Source organism: Syngnathus floridae, chromosome 11 (assembly GCF_059516105.1).
Source record: "Syngnathus floridae isolate MCC-2025c chromosome 11, RoL_Sflo_1.0, whole genome shotgun sequence".
NCBI lineage: Eukaryota > Metazoa > Chordata > Actinopteri > Syngnathiformes > Syngnathidae > Syngnathus > Syngnathus floridae.
In genome coordinates, this window is record NC_142423.1 from 7,137,656 (window position 1) to 7,164,499 (window position 26,844).

At 42.8% G+C, this 26,844-nt stretch overlaps 3 protein-coding genes across 3 annotated transcripts; 2 read left to right on the top strand and 1 right to left on the bottom strand.

Moving 5' to 3' along the window:
* Nucleotides 1-624: 624 nt before the first annotated feature.
* usp4 (ubiquitin specific peptidase 4) lies at nt 625-8,962 on the top strand. The gene is made up of 22 exons (XM_088388955.1): nt 625-791; nt 1,987-2,114; nt 2,191-2,321; nt 2,454-2,580; nt 2,666-2,811; nt 3,320-3,381; nt 3,462-3,608; nt 3,835-3,952; nt 4,037-4,210; nt 4,278-4,436; nt 4,545-4,769; nt 4,849-4,932; nt 5,005-5,099; nt 5,178-5,360; nt 5,440-5,663; nt 5,807-6,028; nt 6,101-6,171; nt 6,238-6,353; nt 6,453-6,602; nt 6,979-7,082; nt 7,488-7,576; nt 7,701-8,962. Exons 1-22 carry the CDS (start codon nt 658-660, stop codon nt 7,809-7,811), a joined length of 3,000 nt encoding a protein of 999 aa, XP_088245081.1. The 5' UTR covers nt 625-657; the 3' UTR covers nt 7,812-8,962.
* Nucleotides 8,963-9,551: 589 nt separating this feature from the next.
* Nucleotides 9,552-11,249, bottom strand: gpx1b (glutathione peroxidase 1b). Its single transcript, XM_088388962.1, has 2 exons — nt 10,953-11,249; nt 9,552-10,117 (listed from the first exon to the last, which is right to left on the bottom strand). Exons 1-2 carry the CDS (start codon nt 11,166-11,168, stop codon nt 9,767-9,769), a joined length of 567 nt encoding a protein of 188 aa, XP_088245088.1. The 5' UTR covers nt 11,169-11,249; the 3' UTR covers nt 9,552-9,766.
* A 545-nt stretch (nt 11,250-11,794) lies between these two features.
* On the top strand, nt 11,795-26,765 carry fancd2 (FA complementation group D2). The gene is made up of 43 exons (XM_088389598.1): nt 11,795-12,154; nt 12,670-12,804; nt 12,893-12,960; nt 13,105-13,211; nt 13,298-13,358; nt 13,436-13,488; nt 13,580-13,658; nt 13,768-13,892; nt 13,956-14,043; nt 14,195-14,299; nt 14,419-14,519; nt 14,590-14,701; nt 14,780-14,815; nt 14,962-15,108; nt 15,169-15,303; nt 15,381-15,512; nt 15,592-15,696; nt 15,804-15,913; nt 16,004-16,058; nt 16,161-16,280; nt 16,386-16,459; nt 16,533-16,676; nt 16,751-16,845; nt 16,918-17,033; nt 17,277-17,385; nt 17,460-17,558; nt 17,655-17,749; nt 17,994-18,158; nt 18,237-18,353; nt 18,456-18,584; nt 18,644-18,762; nt 18,835-18,945; nt 19,236-19,366; nt 19,451-19,550; nt 19,656-19,778; nt 19,859-19,952; nt 20,112-20,183; nt 20,295-20,333; nt 20,406-20,480; nt 20,607-20,681; nt 25,748-25,894; nt 25,969-26,052; nt 26,411-26,765. The coding sequence occupies exons 1-43, from the start codon at nt 12,088-12,090 to the stop codon at nt 26,498-26,500; spliced, it is 4,344 nt and encodes a 1,447-aa protein (XP_088245724.1). The 5' UTR covers nt 11,795-12,087; the 3' UTR covers nt 26,501-26,765.
* The last annotated feature ends 79 nt before the right edge of the window (nt 26,766-26,844 follow it).

The window sequence follows — 26,844 nt, forward strand, 5'->3', positions numbered from 1 at the left end:
TTTTGCAACATTGAGCAATATTCCGCTTGCTACTGCATCTACAGGTACTTATTGGTGACGGAATCTATTTTGGAAACTTGTTGGAGAGACTTCACATGATTTTCACCAACCGATCAGCATGCAAGAACTCCACTTTGAATTTGGGAAATATGTTGCAGTTTTCTTTCCCTGGTGGCCCTTCAGTGCTGTTTCATAAATGTAAAGAAAGACAGGATTTTTTCTTGTGGCAGAATTTTCTTAAACTATTTAACACAATATAATGTTTTAGTTATAGTGACTGTCGGGCAACATCTCAAATTGCACATTGCTATTTTATAATTTGGTCTATTGGATATTTATGCTCTGAATTCTGGTTGCTCGCCAGTTACTCAGTATGCACTTTACTTGAGTTATGTTATTTACAGTACTGTGAAGTTCATTACATTCTTGTTGGGGGTTCTCAAGTTCTTTATCTTAAAAGATGATTGATGTTAAAAGCGTTACGTGGGAGCAACATTCTTTCACAGTATGGTCGAGAAGACAACGACACAGCAGCTACGCCGGGCTGGAATGCAGCGTATACCCGCGTGTGCCTCTCAGCCACCGTAGATGAAGAACGCCCCGCTCCCAGAAGAGCTTCTTCTCGTTTTTCAACCGGCTCACTCGCCTGTCTACACGATGGCCGAGGGAGGCGGACCCGACTCGGGCGGCTCGGCGGACTCTGATTCGGAGGTGCCAGTCGCATCCACGGAAAGCCAAAAACAAACTATCGGTTCGCTGCTAAAGACCACGCTCAGAAAAGGCGACGAATGGTGAGAAGAAGCGAGCGGCCGACCCAGGTCGCTTCTGATAAGCTAGCGCTATCTTGCCAATGTTAGCCATTAGCTACTATCCGAACCGGAAATGCTAACATGCTACAAAAGGAAGCTAACACCGCTTACTTGTTACTATTAAAAAGTAAAACAAAAACCGCGACACAATTAATATTTGACGTTTAATCTCTTTAGTTGCATGGCACTCATTTATAATTTCTCAAATTTTTGCCGCGCGTTAAGCCACATAGGATTCTTAACAGCTATAAGCTAATAGCTAAGCACCACGATACGATGGCTGATATGGAAATCTGTTTAAAATGTTTCGGTTTCGGATTCAACGTGTTCTGTAGTAGTAGTGCAGCGGATCACTAGCTGTTAGTACGGGCCCTGGTTTCCGGATTTAGGGTTCAACCACCAGTCGGTTCTCTGGTTAGCCGGCCGGCAAGACTCAGAACCGTGTTAGCTGAGCTCCCTGACAGGACTATACAGCACTGTCATGCCGTGTTGTCATGTGTAGGGCAAACCCGAAAACTGCCCCACCCTATACGTTGTCCCGATCAGGGATCCAAAGGAGCCAATAATTGGCTGCGTTATCTTATTTTATGTAAATCGTTTCAGCTCATGTGGTTGTACATTAACTAGTTAGGGCTCTATTAAGATATACCCACCAACTGCCTATGAGTACAAGTACTTTTTTTTTATCTGTACTTGATGGTTGATAATGGAGCTAAGTCTTGCAATTATCAGCAAAAATGTGATCAATTTTAATCAAATGTTTAAAAACACAGGACACAAACGTTACTTAAACATGGTAGAAGGTGACACTGAGCTACTAGTAACAATGTGACAACATTTCCCCAAAAAAGCCAGAATGCTAAAATGGCTTGAAAGGCCACTTATAACCTGAGTACAAAGTACAAAGAATTTAGAGAGAGAGAAAAAAATATATATATTTTTTAAATCACTTCATGTATTGACATCTTTTCATGTGATTTCCCACAAGCAAGTTTCTAACGGAAAGAGACAGCTTGAGAATGTGGAAGCTCTCCAGCTCTAGATATGACTAGACACGCTGTTGCATAATATTCAAGCCTTATATTTTCTCATCAATCAGCTCCATCGAGTCCTTACTTGATATTCAAAATGAGATATGTGCTAGCATGTCTTCAATGCAGCTGTATATTCTCCTCAGGTATCTCGTTGACAGCCGTTGGTTCAAACAGTGGAAGAAATATGTGGGTTTCGACAACTGGGACATGTACAATGTTGGAGAGCGTAGCCTCTATCCAGGACCCATTGACAACTCTGGCTTGTTTTCAGGTAAAACACACATTTGATCACAGCCACAGTCTTTAGAGATGTTGCCACTCACATTGTTGTTTGTCCCCTCCTAAAGACCAGGACAAACAGATCCTGAAAGACCACCTTATAGATGAGCTGGACTATGTCCTTGTGCCCACTGAGGCATGGAATAAGCTTGTCAGCTGGTACAGCTGCCTGGGTGTCCAACGACCCATTGTCAGGAAGGTAATTCAGTTTTTACTTTTGCTTTCAGTTTGACCACCTTGCTAACGTAATACTTCATTTGTTACTTCTGTTTATACTTAACGGAAGTTGCAGTGTTGTTCAGCACAAGTATGGTTTCTACTCCCCCACTAGGTAGTTGAACATGGAATGTTTGTCAAACACTGCAAGGTGGAGGTCTACCTGCTGGAGTTGAATTTATGTGAGAATGATAACATGGATGTTGTGGTTACACGCCACTTCAGTAAAGCTGACACCATTGGTGAGAGAGACACAGACGCTTCATTTAACTAGGAATGACCTGAAGATGGCACCTTTTCACCATTTTTTTTTTTTTTTTTTTACAGATACCATAGAGAAAGAGATGAGGACACTGTTCAATATTCTACAGGAAAAGGAAACCAGGCTCTGGAACAAATATATGAGCAACACCTATGAGCAACTGAGCAAGCCTGACAGCACTGTGCAGGACGCTGGCCTCTTCCAGGGGCAGGTAATTTCAACTCTTCATCCAGGCAAAAGGGTTGTCAGGGGATGGGAGATGGATGTGAAAGGATTGCGTCACCATTAAAGAGCCCAATAGACTTGTTGAAGCACAATGAGTGATGTACGACAAGAACGCTGCAATTCATCTCAACAAATTATTGTTCAATGCCTTCTGGATGAAAGTCATAAATAGCAACTTTATATTATTTCATTTTGTTGTCTTTTTGGAAGGTTAGCAAAGCATGAAGGTGTATGAGGGCCACACTACAAAGACAAAGTGGAATATTGTGAAATAAATGGAAGGTGACAAGACGATTTAAAAAATGGATGAGGTGGCTTCTAAGTGCAAGGATGCTCTTAGCTCCAATATTTTTAAAGGGAAAAAAATACTATCACTGGTGTTTTTTGTTTCTGTGCAAGCACCTGCTGAAAGTATGAGGTGGAGACCACTTGAGTGGAGTAGATTGTTTTTTTACGATCTTGTTTGTAAATGCATCTTCTTTGTTTCCTACAAGCTGCTTGTGATTGAGCGCAGGAATGAAGATGGAACGTGGCCCAGGCAAGCTTCTCATCCCAAGTAAAATCATACTTGTATATTTATAAATCGGATTCTTAGCTCCTTAAAATGACTGCATTTTTCTGATTCTTCTTCACCAGATCCAGCACAACCCCATCGAGGACTTTCACCACCTCGCCCAAACTCTCCTCCAGCTCGTCGGCCAGTATCTCCCCCGCCGTCATCAATGGAAACAGCAGTTGCGGTGCCGGCTACTCGCTCAACAACAGCGCCACGACCGGCAGCAGGCATGATTCTGTATCTAACTTAACACTGATTCTTTCAAAGTCACTCTGCCTCACTTAAGCGTAACAGTCCAAACAGCAGCCCCGCAAAAAATAAAAAAAAGTTTAGCAATGGCGACATATCGAGGCAGCGGGTGTCAGCAATAAAAACAGTTGATCTGTAATTTGAATGTTTTGCATTTGCCTGAAGCGTTGTTCTTGACGGTATTTGTAACTTTTCTTCCAACAGTCTGGGGTCTTATAATTCTTACAGCTCCTCTTACAACTATAGAGATTCCCAGTCCCAGTCTGGCCTATGTGGTCTCAGTAATCTAGGCAACACGTGCTTCATGAACTCTGCTCTCCAGGTAAAACTCGCCTGCATTATGTTAGTTGTACGTCTTGTTCACCTAATCCACCCTTGTATTTATTGTTTGGTTTTGTTCCCACAGTGCCTGAGCAACGTGTCACCGCTCACCGAATATTTCCTCAACGACCAATACGAGGCCGAGATTAACCGAGGCAATCCGCTGGGAATGCGTGGCGAGATCGCAGAGGCCTACGCTGATCTAGTGAAGCAAATGTGGCTCAGCCGGAGCAGCTCTGTGGCCCCGCGTACCTTCAAAGTACGCCCTCTCACATGACCTTTATCTCTTCTGACTAAAGATCTGACCCCTGCGTTTTTATTTGCAGACCCAAGTGGGGCGCTTTGCTCCCCAGTTTTCGGGCTATCAGCAGCAGGATTCCCAAGAGCTGCTAGCCTTCTTGCTTGACGGACTCCACGAAGATCTGAACCGTGTGAAGAAGAAGCCTTACCTTGCCCAAAGGGATGCTGAGGGCCGTCCCGATGAGGTACAGATAAGAAAACCAACAGTGTGTCTTGTTAATAGATGAAAATGAACTGTGAGTGTGAAAAGTGTCAATGCAAAATGGTCCTTTTTTATTTTTTAAACTTCCCAGATAGTTGCAACGGAAGCCTGGAAAAACCATCGCTTACGCAACGACTCGATCATCGTCGACATCTTACACGGCCTTTTCAAGTCCACTCTGGTGTGTCCGGAGTGCTCCAAGGTGTCTGTGACCTTCGACCCCTTCTGCTACCTCACTCTGCCGCTGCCCATGAAGATCAACCGAACCATGGAGGTCGTTTTTGTGCGATCGGACCCGCAGTCCAGACCCACCCTGGTGAGCTATCCAACAGAACTTTGATTGTTGGACCACATCCATACATTTTTCCTGAGCGTGCTTTCTTTTCTCGTCACAGTATCGAGTTGTGGTTCACAAACTGGGCACGGTGATGGAGTTGTGCAGCGCCTTGTCCAGACTTAGCGGAATTCCTCCAGAAAATGTTAGACGTTACACTTTTATTTTCAGGCTCAAATGGAAGCTCTGTCCGCTAACGTTGTGTCTTTTCTTTTAGATGGTGGTGGCTGATGTTTATAATCATAGGTTCCATAAAATTTACAGAAGGGACGACGGCCTCAATCAAATCATGGACAAAGACGACATCTTTGTGTAAGTATCACTCTTGAGCAAACAATTGTTTTTGCTTGTACTTGTCTGCTTGTTAACGTGTGTATTTGTGTGACGCAGGTATGAGGTGCAGGAGGAGGACAGCGAGACGATGAACCTACCAGTCTATTTCAGGGAGCGACATTCGAAACACGCCGGAAGCTCCTCCAGCAATATGCTGTTTGGCCAGCCTTTAGTCATCACCGTGCCCCGGCAAAACCTCATAGCAGACGTTCTTTATGAGAAGATCCTGCAGAGGATTAGGTGAGAAACGGCTGATAAGAAGAAAAGGAGGCTCGGTCGTGTTTGTTACTCAGCTGATCTGTTTTATCTCCTTTTGCAGGCGCTATGTAAAACTCCCAACGAGTGGCGGGACTGAAAGCAGAGCCTCCGCTTCGGCCGCCTCCGCCAGCTGCAGTCAAGTTCCTGAATGTTCCACATCATCCAGCACCAATGCCAGCTTGGGTGGCTGCGGCAGCCCATCGTCGGACGGGGCCACCTGCAGCGCCAGCTCCAGTAACGGCACCAACCACTCCGGAACTTGCAGCGAAACCAACGGCTATGATGGTTGGTGGCCAACTTGGCTTTTGTCTCGTTTCTGACTATCATCGACAATCTAAATGGGGTTCTTGATCTGTGATTGATTGTATAATTGGTTATTATGTCATCCTTAAAAGGTAGAACCTTTTTTTCTTTTTAAATGTTCTCAGGGGAGGAGGAGGCCATGGACCACCAGGTGAGTCCAGAGCCACAGAACGGCCAGTCCGAGGAGGAGGAAGAGGAGGCATCCGATTTGGAAAACGGCACAAAAGAGGACAAAGCCAAGACGGCCTCGCTACCGGCCAAGCTCTTCACCTTCAGCGTGGTCAACTCTTATGGAACGGCCAACATCAGTCCTCTGCCTTGTGACGGGAATGTCCTCAAACTTAATCGTCAGTTTTTTTCTTTTATATATAATTGTACTCATACTTTGCGCTTGTTCTGACGTGACTGTATCCACACAGCACATTCCACTGTGGCTATCGACTGGGACCCCGAATACAGGAAGATGTGTTATGATGATCAGGAAGCAGAGGTTTGTGTTTTCTTTTTTCCCCCATTTGTTCATTTTACTTCTGTCTCAATACGTTTTGTTCCTCAGGCATATGATAAGCATGACAGCATGCTCCAGCCCCCCAAAAAGAAAGCCACCGTGGCTCTGAGAGAGTGCATCGAGCTCTTCACGACCATGGAGACACTCGGCGCTCATGATCCATGGTAATGTTACACTGTAAAATAGTGTTCTTTTGATTTATACTCTTAGTTTCCTCCCTCTGACATTGTATATTTACGCTAGTTTTTTTTTTTTCCTTCCAGGTATTGTCCCACCTGCAAGAAACACCAGCGAGCCACGAAAAAGTTTGACCTCTGGTCATTGCCTCGTATCCTCGTCGTTCATCTGAAGCGCTTCTCTTATAACAGATGCTGGAGGGACAAACTGGACACGGTGGTGGATTTTCCCATCAGGTATGCATCTGGTTTATGTAAATGTGGATGTCGCTGAGGTTGGACTGCAGTTATTTGTCATGCCACTAGGTGGCTCTGAAAAATGGTCGTTGCTATCTGAATGAGGAAGTAGTTGTTGCACTTTTCAGAAATACCAGAAAGAACAATGGTGGTTTATGCTGAAGCAACGTTTAAGTCATGGGTTACAATGGTTAAAAAAAAAAAAAAAAAGTTGGATCAACGATTGTGGTGCATTCTATTTCCTCTTGTGATCTCGTAGAGGAAGAATTTTGTACAGAAAACATTCACAGTCTGTTTCTAAAGTCTAACTTACAGTTGGATTTAGTGTCTGTTTGTTTAGTGTTACTGAGAAAAACATGTCTTTTTTTTCAAACAGAGATCTGAACATGTCAGAGTTTTTATGTGACCCCAAGGCTGGGCCTCATACGTATGACCTCGTCGCTGTGTCCAACCATTATGGAGGAATGGGAGGAGGCCACTGTAAGTCGTGTCAATCTATGTTACATTACATGAACTTGCACAAGTTGAGAAACATTTTTAAAATGCTGTTTTCCCCACCAAGTGGGCAAAAATTATAGCCCATCTAATTGAGAAAAATATAGTCTCCATGAGCAAGTTCAATTTAGCTAATCAGAAGATTTAAGAAAGTCATTTTTAGAAAAGGCACAACAGCAACAATGATAATTCAAGCAAAGGAGGTTTTGTAACGTGTGTATTTCAAGTCAAGTGGATTTGTAGCTTTCCTTGTGTGGACGTGATATGCTCTAGCTCAATCCTGCACCAAGTCCCCTGATGCGTTTCCTGCGGTTTGTTAAGGCCGCGTGTGGTTTGCTAATGAAAAGAGTGCTTCTTTACCATCAGCTAACACTTGCCTCTGTCTGACAGACACGGCGTACGGCAAGAATAAAGTGGACGGAAAGTGGTATCACTTTGACGACAGCAGTGTGTCATCCTTGGAAGAGGACCAGATTGTGGTGAGCTTGAATTCCTGCGTTTTCCTCAGCGTACAATGCAGCATTATAATCATCTGACGCTCTCCAGCCTCAGTGTCAAATGTCCCCGTTTTTGTAACCTGACACTTGTCGTCCCCCCCCGCAGACTAAAGCGGCCTACGTGCTGTTCTATCAGCGCAGGGAAGAGGAAGGTCAGCCCTCCGCCTCGCTGGGAGGAGCCCCTGACGCCGCAGACGACCACATGGATTTAAATTGAACCACATGATGGCCAAACAGACACGCAAATGCTGCTGAAGTGACAGACTATCAATAATATCCCCACCATAGCGATAATCTTTGATTTACGTCTTGAGAGAATGACAAAGCCAGTTAGTTAAGAGGTGAAAAATGTTCACTCTGGATAACCGATTGCTTGCTGCCCTCCACAAAGCAGTACAGATTTTTTTTTTTTTTTTAAAGCCAAATGCAAAGCTCGTCTCAACCAAAGTGTTCCGAGTTGTGTATGAAAGTTTGGATGAGTATGCTGTGAGGCATCAACTCCACTTTTTCCTGGACATTACTTAGGGTGTGCTGTTTCTGACCCTAAAACGAGCAACTTGCTCCTCCCATACACAACTTCATTTAATTCTAATAAACTGCAAAAAGCAGCCTTTAGTTTGCTGCTAGCTGACTGAAAAGGAAGCACTTTGACATCTTTGTGAATACAACAGCTACCTGCTTCTGGTGTTGACCCTGGGCATTCAGGGTTATCTGTCATACAATTCCAGATTTTTTTTTTTGCAAACTGCTTGTGATAAATCATGTACATGAATGCACCACTATTGAAATGGCTACATTGTTTGATATGTTACAAGCGCATTGGAGACATAAAGTAGAGCTTTATTCAAAAAGATTGATCCTCCTGGTCGATCTGTAATATCAGATGGAGGCAGGGCGAGCAGCATCCAGTCAATGATTTTACTACACTGTCCTAGACTGAATAGATTACTGATATATTCTACTAGTCTATAATAAAAAATCCCACTAAGCACAGTTAGTGGATGTGGGAATGTTCTGCTAATTCGAAGGCACTTAAAAGGTTTTCATAGTAGCTGTTAAATGAATGGTGGCCGTCATATTGTACCAGGCAAAAATCACTTCTGTTATTCTATATGCCACTGATATGTCATAGATGAAATCTTAATTCAGCAGCAGCAAAAAAAAAAAAAAAAGTCAGTGGATTTTCGTCTTGGGTCGCTAAATTCAAAAGAATCCAATCTAACTGATGAAATGTAAATAATCACACTATTTTAAATAGGTGTAAACATATTGTCCTCATATTTATCATGCTGATATCAACAGGATTTGTTTTTAAATGGAAAATATTATAAGTCAAACTACAATAAAGACGGGATGCCTCAACGATAACATGCTTTGTTTTGTGGAGTATGACGTAAGCGACAACATCCACTTGTTTTTTTTTTTAATCTATTTCGGGCAGAGATTAACAATCTAGGTCCAGAAAGTAAAAGTCATGGCATAGTTTAAAGACTCAGGTGACTCTACTAGAGCTCGGGGATCAGTTAACCTACTGCTCACCTTGCAAATGTCACATGACCTATCTTAGTAAAAGGATGAGCCGCGATTGGTCGTTAACTGCCAGGAGCAACTATGATGTCATTTTTAGTCGACAGCAAGTGGCAAAAGGGCCATCTCTTCCTTGAGATGGATAAAAACAGGTAGATTTTGCTGCTTAATTACCAAATTTACCAATATTATATAGAATGCTGTCTTTACACTCATATGGGTGCATAGAACATATAAAGATTTTTACTTTTTGTTTAAATTAGATCTCAGAATTCAGCTGGTGTAAAACTGATTTTATTCATTGTGGGTGGTGCTTGTGAAATATTGCGCAAAGGCCTATTCTGCAATTGTAGATGTAACAAAAAGGACTGTAAAGGAAGTGTAAATGATTGGACAGGCTAGTCTCAATTTTAAAAGGAGTCAGACATGGTCGAGATGGAAGAAATATTTATTTGTTCTTTTGAACCACAACTGTGCTTTAAATGTATTCAATGTAGCTGACATGTTCTGTTTCTTTACAGTACATCAGGTAACCTCCTCACAACTGGTTTCAGAGGTCACCTTCATCGAGTAAAAAAAAAACAGAAAACAGCGTACATGTCAACAAGTGAGCACAGTTGGTTCTGACAGGCTGAGGAGCTTTTGTTAGTTTGCTTGGCTCAAGAGCTTCTTGATGTCCCCCTCGATGTCAATCGTGAGGAACTTACGGCTGTAGCGCTTGAAGGGCACGCCATCCGACCCGATGAGGAACTTCTCAAAGTTCCAGGACACGTCGTTCCTGCATACGGGGCTCCAGATGATATACTTGGGGTCGGTCATCAGGGAGGTGGGGTCGTCGCTGGGGAACGGGAGCGTCTCCCGCAGCAACGTAAACAGTGGGTGGGCGTCCTTCCCGTTCACGTCCACCTTGTCCAGGAGCTGGAACTTGGGCTCGAAGCCGTTTCCGGGTCGGACGTACTTCAACGATGGGAGGATTTCGACATTCTTGCAGTTCTCCTGCGCAATAAAAAAGCATGTTAAGACAGCAATAATGGCATTAATGGTAGGAATAGATCAAAATGCCACTGGCATAAAGTGGCAGGCCAGAACAACTAAATGCTCTTCCAAGTAACATCACCAATCCAAATTTGCAACTACAACAAAAATCTGGTTTGGTTACTTTATGAGAAGAGTGTGTTGTGCTTCTTCCTGCTTGACTAGAAACAAGTTATCAAACAATCTATCAATGGCTTCCCAGCAGTCTCTGGTCATGGCAGTTTAAGCATTAACTACTAACTACATTGCAAATAGCAGACTTTTCCGAAGGGGGGGGGGGGGGGGGGTTAAGTATTGTAAACGGTTGGATCATTTCCTCATTTCAGCATGTTAGACTAAAACCCAGAGTCGAACCTCAAGACCCAGAATTCCAGAATAGGAATATTGTTTTTTTTTGTATATATCAGAAAATATTTTATTTTTTTTACTGACACGTAAAAAGTTCACTCGTGAGCAGACATGCATGCAAATTAAAATTAGCTAAAATCAATTTGTTTTATTTAAAAATCTCACCTGTATTTGGGTGTCACTGATAATGTGCTAACATTTTATTTCATTATTGTTCACTACAATTGCCAAATCAGAAATTCTGCACATTTACAGTTAAAAGAAAAACAAATATAACCCGGTTATTCAAACGGAAAGTTGCACAATACCAAAAATCTAGCATTTTGAAAAGCGCTCTGCGTGTTTAAATGCGTTTCTCATAGCAACTCAATTCAGGGCAAAGTATACTTAATACCAAGAGGACAATGTAAACGATAGTAATGTTGCATAAAAATTAGTTCTTGCTTACTTGGTGGCCAAATTGGTTGCAGGGCACACCCAGGATAACGAGGCCCTTGCTGGCGTATCGCTCGTGGAGCTCGTTCATCTGGGTGTAATCCCTGGTGGTGGTCCCTCAGAGAGACGCGACGTTCTCAATGAGGACCACTTTGCCCCTGAGCGAGGAGAAATTAAAAGTTTCCCCCGTTAGCAGCTTGGACGTCAGCTCGTAAAATTGCTTTGCCATTGCGGAGTTGGAGGATTTCGCTTCTGCCTCAAGTCTCTGCGTTAAACAACTGACTGACGCACCCACTTTCCGAAGGTCTCCAGGAAACCTTGAGTTGTGCCAAAGAGCTTTTATTATCTTTCGAGATAGTTCACCACCCAACCAGGACAAGACGTTAAATAAATCTAGAAGTCCCTTTATTGTGTAAACGCGTAAATTGCATCAATATTGAAGTCTACTGTAAACCTAAACTCCCACAATACTTTTAAAAGATACAAAAGATATATTTATGTTTTCTGTATATTTTTTAAATATATTTTTGACCCCGTTTTGGCGTGAGTGTGTTTATTTGCACATTTATTGCACGTATGCAAGTTACAAAATCAGGACACCGCCCAGCTAAAATCACATAATATATAAATCAAGCGTCTTACTTGAACCAGAAACCATCTATAAATTAATACTATTAAGAATATACATGTAATGTGGTTAAACAGAGGAAGAAAAAATATATTGCTGAACAAGAGTGATAAGGATTAAACGAGGCTCTAATATGCGACATTTGTCTTATTATCAGAAAATTAAACGTTTTGCTGCTTTTATATTCACCCGTCCTCCATGTAATTGTAGACGGTTCCCGAGTGCGACAGTGACGTAATGATAATAGGCGCGAATTATGTTTTGCATGTAGTCTGCCGGACTGTAAAGTTCATCTGTGGATGGCAACTTCGTGGTAGACAGTGCTCAACAAGATTATATTTTCTATAATCCCCAAAACGGAACTTTATTAGAACGTTCGAAACGAAAGCAGGATTATACAGCACTGCTGTTGACACTACAAGCTAACGTTAGCACTAGGACATTTGGTGTGTTGTGTTGTTAGCCTAGTTTGTCGCACAGCGCTGAAGTGCATGTAGCAAAATTTGTGTCAGTCTACAAGATGAAGAAGATGAAAAGACCAAACTCGTCTGTGGGTAATGAAGAGAAACAAGACGCTTCATCAACTAGTAAGTTAATACACTTTGCCAGGCACGTATAAGAAAAGTAAAAGTGGTCAGAAAATGTATACATGCTGAAATAATGCAACATCCAGTCATGTTTTAGTTACTAAAGGTGTATAGGTGTCAAACTCAAGGCATTAAATTCGTGTCATTACTAGAATTGCAAATTGTCTTCACTTTTTAAAAATATCAGTTTTTTGTTAACATCGGACCAGCTTTTACTAGTCTGATTTAAAAATGAGTTATTTGTCAGTTTGTTTTGTAGTTAATACTGTATATAATATGAGGTGCTCATACATTTATTTGGGTTGACAGTCATAATGGCCCTCCAAAAGAAACTATGACTACAATGCGGCCCCCGGAAAAAACGAGTTTGACACCCGTTTTAGGAAGATGCGAGAAAAAAAACACTTGAGCATGGCCAGAGTCCAAACTCAAACCCCAACGATAGAACTGTGAGGCATACATACCAGATCTTATGTCGGTAGATCTTATGTCGAATTTGTGTTATTTGCACACAGAGCCAAAGAAGAGCCGCACCCTTGGTCGCCAGTCTAAGGTGTCTGCTGCAGAAGAGACAGGTGAAAGTGTATTTAGTACGTTTATTCGAGAAGCTGGTGTCACATTGACTCACGGCAGCGACTCAAACGAGATTGGTAAGTTTCAAAAGCGCCCAAAATTTCAAAGCACTTTGTTAAATCGGAACCCAAGACTCTTTGTATGTGCCTCTATCTCTCTTCCCAGCTGTTGACCAGGTGGTGTTTCAAAAAAGAATAAAACAAAAGTTGCAGAAGAGTCCCAGGTACCCTGGTGTGAGTATACAATACACATATCTGAAATGAATAAAAAAAATAAATAAATAAGCAATTGTCATTGTATAGTTTGACAACTCTGTTTTATTGAAAAACATTTCAAAATCTGTCATTACAATAAAGACCACTTGCCATGTCCTGCAGATTTTACAAGAATTCATCAGTGGACTGGAGTCTCACATTGACGACATAGACAGGTTTAGGAACTGCCTCCTCCCTTGTGTTCCAAGACTGCCCGATGACGATCCCAGGTGACTTTATCACATTCAACATGTAGTAGCAAGGTTCTGCCTCTCTGGAGATGTTGGTAACACACACATACGTTCTTGTATTGCAGCTGTGTCAGCTCCTTCCAGGAAAGCCTGTTGCGTATGTTGCTTGGCATTGAGATGCTTCAGGTACAACTAGTCCAAAGGACAACTTAAAATGTACTTTGTACATGCATCACTGACGTCTCCTCCTCTCCTTGATATAGACTCTTATTATTAATACGTTGCTTGAGAAACTCCCTGAATATATGCTCAACAGGTCAGACCGCATGTTGATTTCCATGTTAGTGAATTATTTTGCTTTAAGTACATTACTTGTAATTGTGACGGCAACTTTTTCTGTCTTGTAGTGCTGACGAAGCCGGACTCAGTATTCCACGCACTATCATTAACCAGTTCAAGTGGCTTGACAAAGTGGTGGAAAGCACGGTAGACATTCTTTAATGATATGCTAAATTGTTTCCTCTCTGAATGTTCTAATAAGTCATCCGGAGATTCTGAATGTACCTAAGCGGTTTCAATGTGGCTGGAAATGTAGGAGCTGGCGACCAAGCTCATGGAGCTGCTGGCAGTGGCACCAGTGGACGTCCAGTGTGACATCATCACCAGCCTGCCGGAGATACTGGAGGACTCACAGCACAATGACATAGCCAGGGAGCTGAAGTATGTGCTGTAGGTTACCAGCTAGAATCCTCATGTTGCTAAAAATGTACACCTTCTTTGCAGTTCTTTACTGAAGGAGAACACTCAGTTGACTGTGGCTATCTTGGATGCTCTCTCAAGCCTGAACATCAGCTCTTCATTACTGACTGAGGTACCAACAAGTCAGGCTTTTTTGATGTTGTTGTGGAACGTTTACGATATCTTGCTAATGTTTGATCCGTTTTGTAAAATGAAAGCGTGAATAATCAGTTTTGCATGAAACTGCCCCAAAATTATGATGTCCTCGTATCTTGTTGCCTCAGGTTCGAGAAGCTGTTATGACCACCATCGCGGCAGTGCAACTGGAAGACCTGCCAGTGGTGGTCAAATTTATTTTACATTCCGCTCAAGCGTCTGATGCATTTGAGGTCAGAGCACTTGAATCAAGTCAACCCCAATGTGTTCCATAAAGTGTCAAAATGGCCCATGATTGGTACTCATGTGACATTTGTGCAATTATTATTACATAATATTTGTTTGTTGATAGGTGGTGTGTGGGCTCCGCAAGAAGCTTGAACTGGAGCAGTGTGTTCTCCCTTCTGTGCTGCAAGCATCCCAGAGCTGCCGAAAGAGCAAAGGAGCAACGGCGTATGACTTGGCACATTATACATAAATATATGATCCTGCCAAAATTTCTGATGTCTTCTGTGTGGATTAGGTCCAACTCGGCCACAACAACCACTGGCAACCAGGATAGCGTTACTCTGATTGTGGAGACCATTAAATCAGCTGTGCGCTTCCAGAAGAGCATATCTGAGGCCTGGCTCAAGGTGCACGACCATTAGGTTCCTTCTTTTGGGTTGATTGCTGCAAAAACAACCATTGCACAACATCTTGTTTTTCTTCAGGCAATCCAGTCTGTGGAAGAAGTTGAGGACCACAAGGTGAATGTCAAAATGTCATGTAGATAGAAATATCTTGACTCTTTTACTGTAAGAACAATTAGATACGTTTAACACAGTTAACTATAGTTTGAATGTAGACAACTTTCTTGTGTGTCACAAAATGATCATCAAATGATCCACATTAGGTGATAGATCTTCTGGTCCTGTTCATCCTGCACTCCACTAACGCCAACCAGAGTCGCCGGGGCGCCGAGAACGTGCTGAAGATGAAAGTGAGGACTGGCCTGATCTCCGAGTCGCTGCTGCAGAAGACTTTTAAGGATAACAAGCAGGCAAGTGCATTAACTGACACCCAACTGGACTTAGTTATCATTAGTTTGATCCCGGTTTAGGTCCTGCGAGGATATTTCACCTCCATCCTTGCCCTGGCTCAGAGTTTGCTGCGCTCGCCAGTCCCCTGCGCGGTCCAGTTTGCCGGGCTCATGTATCGGCATTCCTTCACCGCTTTCGATACGTACTGTCAGCAGGTTGGCACACCATTGTTTGAATACACACGTGTGTCATCTTTATCAAAATCTAAAATATGCCTGGTATTCTGTCGAAGGAGGTTGTGGGCTCACTGGTGACCCACGTCTGCAGTGGTGTTGGCAGCGAGGTGGACATGGCCCTGGAGCTGCTCTGCGGTCTGATTACTGAAAACCTGACAGAAATGGGACCGTATGCCGTTTTTGTCAAGGTCAGGCAAAGGTCGTTTTATCTGTCGTTGCACTAAAAACAAAGCATTAACAAATTTGTTACGTTCGTATTTTCTGCAGGGAATTCTGGACTACCTGGACAATCTCACACCTCAGCAAATTCGCAGACTTTTCTATCTGCTGAGCAAGCTGGCATTTGGACCACAGCAAGGCTCACACATTCAGGTATGTTCAATTCAGGATATTTGGAATTAGTAATCTGTAATCAAATTGTTCAGCTCTATTTGTAATGTTCTCTTGACGTGCATTTAACATCGAGTCCCTCCCTTTAGGACGACATGCACATTGTGATCCGCAAACAACTCTCCAGTACCGCGCCCAAGTACAAGCGCATCGGGATCATTGGTGGCGTGATGATTATAGGCAGCATGGGGGCATGCGTGTAAGAGCTTTTTCCTCTCAGGTTATTGTGTCAGGTTTTTATCCCCGCTGTCAATTTAATTTCTTCATCATACTCTTTGCACAACTACAGACCTAGAGTCAAAGATAGTCAGAACATCTCGTTACCGCCAGAGAGATTCAGACAGGTACACGTAAAGACTTGATTGGCTTCATATTTGTTTTGATAGTGGTTCATTTCAGTTTTAAGATTGTTGGATAAACTGTATGGCTTTCTTATCTGGTTGCAGTTGTCAGCTCTGTTTGAGTTGGTGCAGTCCAGTAGTGAGACTTCACCTGAGGCGACGGCTTTGTACTGTGACGAGCTGGCCAATCTGATTCAAACATCCACTCTGGACCCACAAGTGCAGGTAAATAGAAATTCTTATAAGCATTGATTTTTTAATTTTTTTTTTTTTGTGGGTTGCATTTCCTTATTCAGTATGATTGATGATGTGCTTTTTCTTCATACGCAGGAAAAGATCTGCAACAGAGTCTTAGACGTGTTCCAGGATGACTTTGTGGTGGATCTGGGTCCAGAAATATCAGGGTCAGTGATTGGCTCATCTGTGCTTTTGATAATCTGCCATTCTGATGTTAATTCTATCTGGTAATGCTCGCAGGTCCTTCCCCTTCCCAGCCCGCGTCATGTACAACCTAGACGAGGATGAAAGTCAAGGAGGCATCGCCATCAACTTGATGCCTCTGCTGGCTAACGACATGCACGGAAAGGCGGAGCGGCATCGTCGAGACAAGAAGGACAAGAAGTCGGTTACTTTAACGTCATCTTTCTGGATTGCAGATTTAAATGGCAGCCTTAACTTAGTTCTCTTGTCAGCAGGAGTGCTCTCTGCTTGTCCCCATGTTTCCGCCTGCTGCGCTTTTGTGAGGAGAAGCAGAACCAAGGAGACTTGGAGGAGATTGATGCCTTACTGGGTGAGGAAATAATTGCATGACTAATGAAATAACTGTGAATAACTAACTGTGTGTGTGCTTGTGGGATTCCAGGCTGCCCTGTCATCTTAACAGACATGGATGTTGTGGAAAAAATTGACAGCCTGTCCAAAGTGGAGAAGGAGTTTGTCTGCACTCTGCTATTTCACACCATCAACTGGTTCAGAGAGGTAACTGCACATGACTTATTGCGACAGTGAAGACGAGATTTCAACCACCACAGGATACATTTTCCCAACTCAAACATGACATTCAGTGACACAGCGTTTGAGAGCGGAGGAAACGGCTTGATTTTTCACCATTTTGAAACCTCGTTTTATATATTTAGAAGATTTCTCTCATTTTTCAACTTTACAAGGACTTTAAATGAACTTCTTTAAACCAACGGATAACCAATGTCACCATAACTGCAGGTGGTAAATGCCTTCTGTAAGATCAAAGATAAAGAGATGAAGATGAAAGTGATGACCCGCCTGCAGAACATCACTTATCTTCACACCCTGCTGAAGCGAGCTTTAGCCGGTGGGCATCACCTGCACACTGTCGACTCTCATTACCTGCCTCAGTGAGCTTTACAATGACACTCTTTGTTATAGTTACTCCTGGCTACGTTCCACCTGTTGCTAACTTTGATGGAGAGAGCACAGAGATAATTGTACCCAACACTGCTGCTCCTTTGAACAAGGCAAAGAAAGGTGAGCAAATACAACTGGAGCTATAAAAAACAAATGATCTGAAGGAGTGAACTGGCACAGAGAGGATAATATGTCTTTTTGAAATATGCATTCCAGATGCCTCAGGAAAGAAGAGGAAGGCGCCTGGGAAGAATTCTTCTGACAGTAGCTCTCCAGTGGAGGACAAGATGGAAGAAGATGAAACGCAGCAGGTGGACAATGAATTCAAATTGTGTTTTTGAGTCCTGTTGCAGCTTCAGAAACTGTAACATCACAAAAATCTTCCAAATTTGAATTGAGTAAATGTCTACTTTGGTTTAGATGGTCCCAGTAAGCAAAATGAAAACTTGTCAAATTTACGTAAAGTTGACACACTACCAGTAAAAACATGTGATTTTTTTTGTACATTTGACATGTGGAGCGCTGCAAGTAACGAGCCTATATGTTTTCTAAAAGGAGCCAGAGAAGGAGAAGGAAAAAGATAAAGAGAAGGAGGCCCGACAAGGAGTCAACCTGGCTTCGTACAGGCAATTTTTCAGGGAGCTCGACATGGAGATTCTCAGTGTGTTGCAGTGCGGCTTGCGGACCCGCTCAATGCCGGATTCTGAGTTCGGCAACAAGGTGAGATAAACCCTTTCCAGAAATTCCAATAAATATCCACATACCACTCGGTCCCTGTGTGTTTTGAATCTCCTTTAGGAGCACCAGGGGGTTCTTTTGGGTCCGGCAGAGCTGGTTTTCTTGCTGGAAGATATGCTTCGAAAAGTAGAGTTTCGTCTGACGGCTGTCCCAGCCAAAAGACTGCCTTTCCTCAAGGTGCACAACTTTCAAAACAACAGCCGCACTAATTGAGCCATTCATAACTTTGTTATTTTTTTTACTCACTTAACTAAAGTTGTTCTTGCTCGATTGTGACAGGTGAGGGCTGACAAGAGCATAGGCTTCTCTCACCTGCAACAGATGAGCCCCAAGGATGTAGCTTCCTTCTGTGTCCAGATGCTGCCCGCCCTCTGCTCTCACTTGGAGAACTGTCACAACCATTTCCAGGTAAAAAAGAAACGAGTGGGATTCAAAGAGGGCCGTCCTTATTTCACTTGTGTCTTTAGACGTTGCTCTCCGACAACGACGGACTTGTGGATGGGCCTGCCACAGACGCTCAGGAGCACCAGTTAATATCTTCTTGCTGCCAGCTTCTCCTGCAAGTTTTCAACACTATCTTCAGCTGGTGAGCAAAGGAGCAAATCGGGCATGAGTCTCTTTTTTTGTACTTTAAATCAATCCGTGTGTTTGGGTGCAGGTCTGGATTCACCCAGCCAGGTCAGCGAAACTTGCTGAAGAAAGCTTTAGGAGTTTTGGCGGGACGACTAAAAGATGGAGGAGCTGAGCTCAACCTGGAGCTGCTTGTTAAGTGAGTCAAAAGGCTGAAAAATAACTGTTCTTGTTGGTACCACGTCTTCCAATTTATGGGGGGAAAAAAAATCACAATATTTGAATCTTCCTCAGAATATTTGTTCTTTGAGTGACACACCAGCAACACTTGCTGGAAAAAAAATAATACAAGTGCTTTTATTAAAACATCTACATTTGTAAATCTGTTGACGCACCCTTATCTCAGCTGTTGCACCGAGAAGACTCTTTCCCAAAACACATTTACAAACATTATATACATACCATGAAACTTTGCCTCTCTGTTCTCAGACACAGCTTTGAATACCTGCTGAAGTTCCGCAGCAGCATTCCAAATCTCAGTTCAGCTCTGTGCCTCTCTCAGCTGCTGTCCACTGTTTCTGAGAAAGGAGGCAACGCCATTGTTTACAGGGAGCAGACTGGTTAGTTTGACAACTTTCTAGCGATTACATCTCCTTCTTTACAATCAACCTTATATGACGATTGTTTTGTTTTGTCTACTTAAGCTTCCCTTGCACGAGGCTTCCTGTGCCAGTCGTGGGTGACGGTCAGTGGTGAAAAGCAACGAGGGTCCAAATTCAATGAAGCACTTCTCGCTCTCCTCAGGCATGTCAACTTAGCAGAAACACCTCACATTAGGCTGACCTGCATTTATGTGTTATTACAAATTAAAATCACAGTCAGTTCTAATTTAAAATGTTCTATCCGCAGCATCTACATGGATCACGTGGATGACCTTCTGAAGGCGGTGGAGGAAATAGCTAATGAAGGCTTTTCTCAGATTAGAAACGCGTCAAAAGACGAGAGCTCTGACTCCTGGCCAACGCTCAGCAAGTAAATAAATTGTCATCGTCAACTCGTCGTCATACGTCTGTGCTCAATCTGAGGTTGCATTTTCAACTCTCTTCCCACAGGCAGACATTTATGGTCTTCTATAAAGTTTTGATGGTAGAGCTGGAAAAATCGGTCCGGAAGATTCCATCAGGGAAAATCAGTGACAGTAGCGAGGTCTGCCACTAGATAAAACATGCCCGTCTACAGTCACCAGCCACTTTCTATAGCAGCTAATATTTTGTGTACTTAATCAAGTGGCTAGTAACTGTATGATGGGTACTAACTAATTTTTACTTAAAGATCATCAAATCCACCTATCCATGCCCTCTTCAGGCGCAGAGTGAAAAGCTGCTGACATGGACCCTGGCAGTCCGGAACTTCCACATCCTGGTCAGCCAAGTAAAGGTGTGTCATCTGTCATCATCATATTTGCCTTCTGGCTGGCTCTAGTAGATTATTTTCATTTTACGTTATCCTTTATAAGTTCACCTTTTGGCTTCTATTCGTATCACGTAGGTGTTTCACCTGAGGCCCGTCCTGAATGTGTGCCTTAAGGTCAGTTTGAGCCTATTGCTGAGTTGAATTCAAAGGAAGACTTTGAATGACTGAACCTTGTTTTCTTTCTAGTACGGACGTCTTTTTTTGGATTCGTTCCTGAAGTTGGGGATGCCGCTGCTCGACTACAGTTTCAAACGGCACAAGGTGTGTATGAGATGTCTCTGTCAGAGGCAAATGGCGCTCCATGACAAAGTAGATCATGAAAAAAAGAAGTGTGAAGTGAAGTGTTGGCAGTGCAGTGACAAAGTCTGGTGTTGTCTTCTTCTTTAGGCGGATGTGCAGAATCTGTTAAAGACCTTCCAGCTCAGCACTCGACAGCTTCATTATATTTGCGGACACTCCAAGGTACCGTATACTATTAACATTACCCTAACCCAAGGAATGTGAAATTGCTAACCTAATTCAGATTGTTAGAGATTTGCTCACTCAAACAATATTTTGCAAGAACCACACGGGAGACAAGCAAGTCTTTTTAGACACCTGCAGGTGGAGAGTTCACTCGTTCAAGGAATGAAGTCTGAACCCTCGTTCCTGCGAGGGGATATTTATTAAGAGAAACAGAGTGGGGGTTTGGGTAAACTGGCTAAAGCCCTTGTCCTCTAGTCTAAACATGTCAGGGGATGTTTTACGACCTTGTGATAGGGAGGACAAGGTAAGGTATTTATTACCTGTTGCATTCCAACATAATCCTATGATAAAGATAACCTGGAAAACCCAAACATCTCCCTCCTGATTTATCATATGATTATGCTACCCCAAACAACAAAGAGAAGTAAAAAAAACATATATACGTATAATGAAGAAAGTAGAATGGTAAAAATAATCGCCGTGGGAGTAGCAAGCAAAACTTGAAACGGTCCCTCCCACCGTGGGCTGGCCCAGTTCTTTCTTTTGATGACCTTGATGTAGACCCAGTCTCCTGGATTGATGGGGTTGTCCACCTGTGAGGGAGAGAGATCAGGCGGCAGTAAATTTGCATTTGACACATCTTTCAGTTTGAGCGTCCTGATTAGATAATCTGCCAAGGTCTGTTCTTCATCTGCTTTTTGCAAATCTGCAGGGAACACTGGTAGTCTATATGGTCTCCCATGTATGATTTCAAAAGGTGTTAGTCCTTCTGAAGTGGGAGTAATTCTCATATAGAGCTTCACTAAGTCGAGGCACTCTGGCCAAGGTCTGCCTGTTGTTTCCATGCATTTTTTCAACCTGCTTTTCATGCTAAAGTTTGCCCGTTCAACCAGGCCTGCGCTCGAAGGATGCCAAGCACAGTGGTTTTTTAACGTTATTCCAAGGTGTACAGCCATGTTCTGCACAACTTGGTTCACAAAGTGTGGACCATTGTCACTGTAAATGGTTTGGGGGATGCCATGAGTTGGTATGATGGTTTTGCAGATGGCTTTTGCCACTGTTAAGGCATCTGCACGTTTGGATGGAACTATTTCCACCCATTTGGAAAATGCATCAATCATCACTAGGCAGTATTTGTGAGGTCCACTTTGTGTGAGTTCAATAAAATCCATATGCATGATTTGAAATGGATAAGAGGGTTTTGGAAATGAGCCTCTCTTAGGTCTCATGTTTCCTTGTGGGTTATGTTTCACACAAACAGGACATGCTTTACAAAACTTTTTTAAGTAAGCATCTAAACCAAAGGTAGTGAATTGTTGATCTATGATGGTCTTCATCCCTCCTGTCGACACATGGCAAGGCCCATGTGTCGCAAGTGCTGCTGCCTTAAAAAGTGATTTTGGTAAAACAGGTTTGTCATTGATGCGGTGGATATTATCTGTATCCACTATTGCACCTTTTGTCGTCCACATTCGTTTCTCCACCATTGGAGCATTGCCCTGCATATCTGTCAGTACAGTCTTATCTATGAGTTGTGTGTCCTCTGTACCCAGTAAAAAAAAATCATGGCCATGTCTCCCTGCAGCTGCTTCTTTTGCAATTTTGTCTGCTAATCTGTTTCCATTTGAGACTTCATCTCTGCCAGTGGTGTGAGCAGCACATTTACACACAGCTAGTTTAGCAGGTAAAAGAATGGCCTGCAACAAGTCTTTTAACAAGGAGGCATGGGAGGCTTACCGGTTGATGTTGTCATCCCTCTGCGCTCCCATTGTTTCGCAAAATAGAACAGAGTAGAAAATGCATACTGACTGTCTGTGTATACAGTGACTTCCTTATCTTCCGCTAATTGACAAGCTCTTGTTAGTGCAATTAGCTCAGCAGCCTGTGCTGACCTGTTGTATGGAAGCTTCTCTGCTTCAACAATCTGGTTTGGCAATTTCACAATTGCATAACCACTTTGATTGTTTCCTTTAGGATCCTTTGAACATGATCCATCCACAAACCACTTCTCCCCTTTGTCAAGTGGCGTGTCACTTAAATCTACTCTGGGCAGCTGTAGATGTTCTGTAGCATCCAAACAGTTATGGGGTGTTCCATCCCCTGGCAACGGGATCAACGTTGCTGGGTTAAGGATTGTGCACCTCTTTATCACGATGTGTGGTTGTGACAGAAGTATAGCAGTGTAGGACAGATGTCTGGCTGGTGACAAAAAGTTCATTTTGCTTTGCAGCAGCAACACATCTACAGCATGTGGAACTAGCAGCTCCATTTTGTGAAAGAGCACCACATCTGCAGATTGTCTCACTGCAAGCGCTGCCGCGCATACTGCTTGAACACAGTCTGGCAAAGACAGAGCCACTGGATCCAGTTTTTTTGAATAGAATGCAATTGGTCTTAGTTTGTTGCCATGACCCTGCAGCAACACTGAGGTCATAAAACCATTCCTGCAGTCTGCTGTTTGCACAAAGGTTTTATTGTAGTCTGGCAAGATAAGAGTTGTGGTTTCTACCAGAACCTGTTTCAGCACTACAAAAGCATCATCCGCTGCTGGTGTCCACATGATTTTTTCTGTCATTGTCATGGGAACTCCATGCACAATATCCAGCAGCGGTTGTGTTTTCTTTTCCTTGGAAGAAGACTGTTGTATCTTCATCTAGTTCATCATCATCATTATCTAGATGAAATACATCAGAACTTTTGCCTTTTTTGATCACTTTTTCAGCATGTCTGGCCCATTGCATAGTTGTTGTCACAATTGCAACATCCACTTCCACCAAATGTTTCCTCACCCAGTTGCCTATTTCAGGGCGGAAATTAGTGAGGAGCGCATTTTTAAGCTGTTGTTGATAAGCACTCTCAGCTGTATCATTGAATGGGATGCCACTATGCACCCTGAATTCTTTTTCAAATCTCAAACGAAAATCATCAGTATCTTCGCCAGGCTTCTGTTTTATTCCTGCCAAATGACCATAATTCGCTCGTCTTTGAAATATAGTTCGCACTCTTTGCACAAGACCATTCCATTGTGCTGCATACTCCCCTCCCAATTGATTTTCCTCAATGGGATAGGGAAAAGGCCCTTGATTATTTCTACCTGTATAATTTCCTCTAACCTTCGCCCAGTCTTTTCCCAAGGAGGACATTGCAGCTTCTCCTGCCTCATGTCCATTCAGTCTATAGGAATGTATAATTCCAGCCATGTCCTCTGCCCATATATCTGGGTCTTCAGCAACAGGGGTAACCCCTTCAACTGCTTTTCTTGCCTCTTCCAAAGTCCATGGCCGGAAAACACATGTATGTGGGAGTTGGCCTTCCCCTACATTAGGGTTTGGCACCTGTATCATTGGGCATACATCAACCTTGTCTAAATTTTGAGAAAATCTAGCAGCAGTGGTCAAACTTCTTGTTTGTACAGGACTCCTACTAATGTGACTCTGACTTCTTTTGCTGTTATATGGGGGGGGGGGGGGGCTGCAGGTTTGTTAAGCTTGGATACAAGTTTTGTATACGAGCGGAAAGCCCCTCTTGCTCCTCTGCTTGAGCTTCGGCTGGAGCCGTGGCCGCGGCAGTGCGCCTGCGCACTGTGGCCTCATTGTCTTCCGGCCTGACAAACATAGTCTCAGCCTCATCACCTTTCATCTTTCTATCTTTTGTCTTTTGGATTTGTTCTCTTCTCTCTTGTGAAGCTTTTAACCACATTTTAGCACAATCCAATTCTCTCTCTTTTCTTTTTCAGTCCATTTTTCTTTTTATCCACACTCTCTTCCAAAACATCAACTACTATCTTCCACACTTCAACTCTCAACTTCCCTTCTACTCCATAATTTTTCTTCCACTTCGGCATATATTGCATACAATTAAGAAATCTACTCGCCATGTACTTCTCATCTCCGTCAAGAGGTAGAGATTTACCGTTTTTATTTCCCATCTTAATTCTAGTAGTTTTAGGTTATATAATTTCTTTTTCTCAAAAATATTATTATTATTATTACTTATTTATTTCTTTTATGTCTTTGAGGATCCTCAATGCAGGTTTAAATTGACCTTTCAACAAATTACTAGCCTGTATTATTGCCGTGGATCAATGCTAGAACTGCTATTTAGTCAATTTATCCTACCAGTCACACTCTCAATCAAACAAACTCCAGCGCTTTTTTTTTTTTCTCTCAGGCCTATCCAGGGATGGGTGTAAAACCCTCCCAAACAGCTTTGGAAAAACGGACAAAAGAAAAAATCTACGCCCTTCTTCAATTAAGAAAAAGAAGCTCTGTTTTTCTTAGCCCGTTTCTTCCACTGGGACTTGAACCCAAGCTGTTCTTTGGCTTGGAAAAACATACGAAGAAAAATCTACGCCCTTCTTTGATTAACAAAAAAGAAGAGTCTACCCACTTCTTCGATGAACGAAAAAGAAGCTCTGCCTTTCTTAGCCTGTTTCTTCCACTGGGACTTGAACCCAAGCTGGCTCTCGTGCACCTCTACGTGTTACGCGTTTAACAACACAACACAACTTCAGGCCTTTAACTTACTTGTTCCCTGGTTCGTTGCACTGCCGGGTCCCGTCAATCCACCTCTGTCAGACGAAGGCAGACCTAAGATGCTGGCCCAGCGAAGAATTTCCTTCCCAGGTCTTTCTTTACCAGGTCCGGCTAATGGACGCTGGCCCGTCGACGGTGTACAGCGCGTCGTCCTCCGTCAGCCAGATGGCGGGTATGAGAGATCCCGGGTTTCGGCACCAAAATGTTAGAGATTTGCTCACTCAAACAATATTTTGCAAGAACCACACGGGAGACAAGCAAGTCTTTTTAGACACCTGCAGGTGGAGAGTTCACTCGTTCAAGGAATGAAGTCTGAACCCTCGTTCCTGCGAGGGGATATTTATTAAGAGAAACAGAGTGGGGGTTTGGGTAAACTGGCTAAAGCCCTTGTCCTCTAGTCTAAACATGTCAGGGGATGTTTTACGACCTTGTGATAAGGAGGACAAGGTAAGGTATTTATTACCTGTTGCATTCCAACATAATCCTATGATAAAGATAACCTGGAAAACCCTAACACTGATCATTTAGATTAATCAGGACACAAGTTTGACCAGCCACGTCCCGGCCTTGAAGAAGAGTCTCGAGGTGTTTGTCTACAGAGTGAAGGCCATGCTCACCCTCAACAACTGTCAGGAGGCTTTTTGGATGGGCAACCTGAAGAATCGCAACCTTAAGGTTTAATTAATATCATCCGACTTGGTGGACGGATGGAATATGTGTATATGATAATGTGCACCTGTATGCTGCAGGGTGAAGAGATTCTTTCTCAAAGGACAGAAGAAAGTGAAGAGGAAGAGGAAGTAGTGGATCCGCAGGGCCAATCTGAGGAAGAGGTATTAAGCCATTTTTGACAGAGAAATGGCTAGATTCATCATATGCTTGACACATTTTGTGTTTAAGTGCATTTTTACAATTTGTTGATTGGAGCACTTCAAAAAGTGAGGGCGTTACGCAAACTCAAGGATGCTGAGTAAGCGGCATGTAGCTTTGGCAGGAGTGAAAACTGACAAAGTCTTGCCAAAGCACCCTGTGTGCCTGATAAGATAGATTGGTTATTTATTATGCAGTTCTCCAGTAAGTGCATGGTATTTTGTCAGTCCCCAGAACATGTTATCTGACGTTTATAACGATTTACATAAACACTGCGTTATGCAAAGGAGTTCTGAATGTCAGTTGTGTGTTTCCCCTTAGGAGCAGGCCAGCGACACTGAGAAGCAAAACAAGAGGAACAGAGAAGACAGTGACGATCAGAATCAATCAGATGACTCTGAAACATACTAAAACCTTCACAAATTTATTCAGCATATTTTCCAAAACACATCTGCATGTGGGAGTCTTGGGTGACAGTTTATAGTCAAAATTCTTCATGGTACTGTTTACATTTTTTTTTTTTTATGTAGTGTTCTAAAATGTTTTGTAAGTGTAATGTAAATTGTTGTTTTTGTAATCATTGCAACCTTATCCACACATAAATCTTTATCTCGACATAAATTTATACTTGTGATGTTTCTGAATAATAAAAAAGTTGAGCTTGTAGGATACCTAACAGTACAGTTAACACTGAGATCTTTGTTTCTTTTAAATACCACAAATTGCTGGCACAAGCTCAATGTGCAGAAGATATA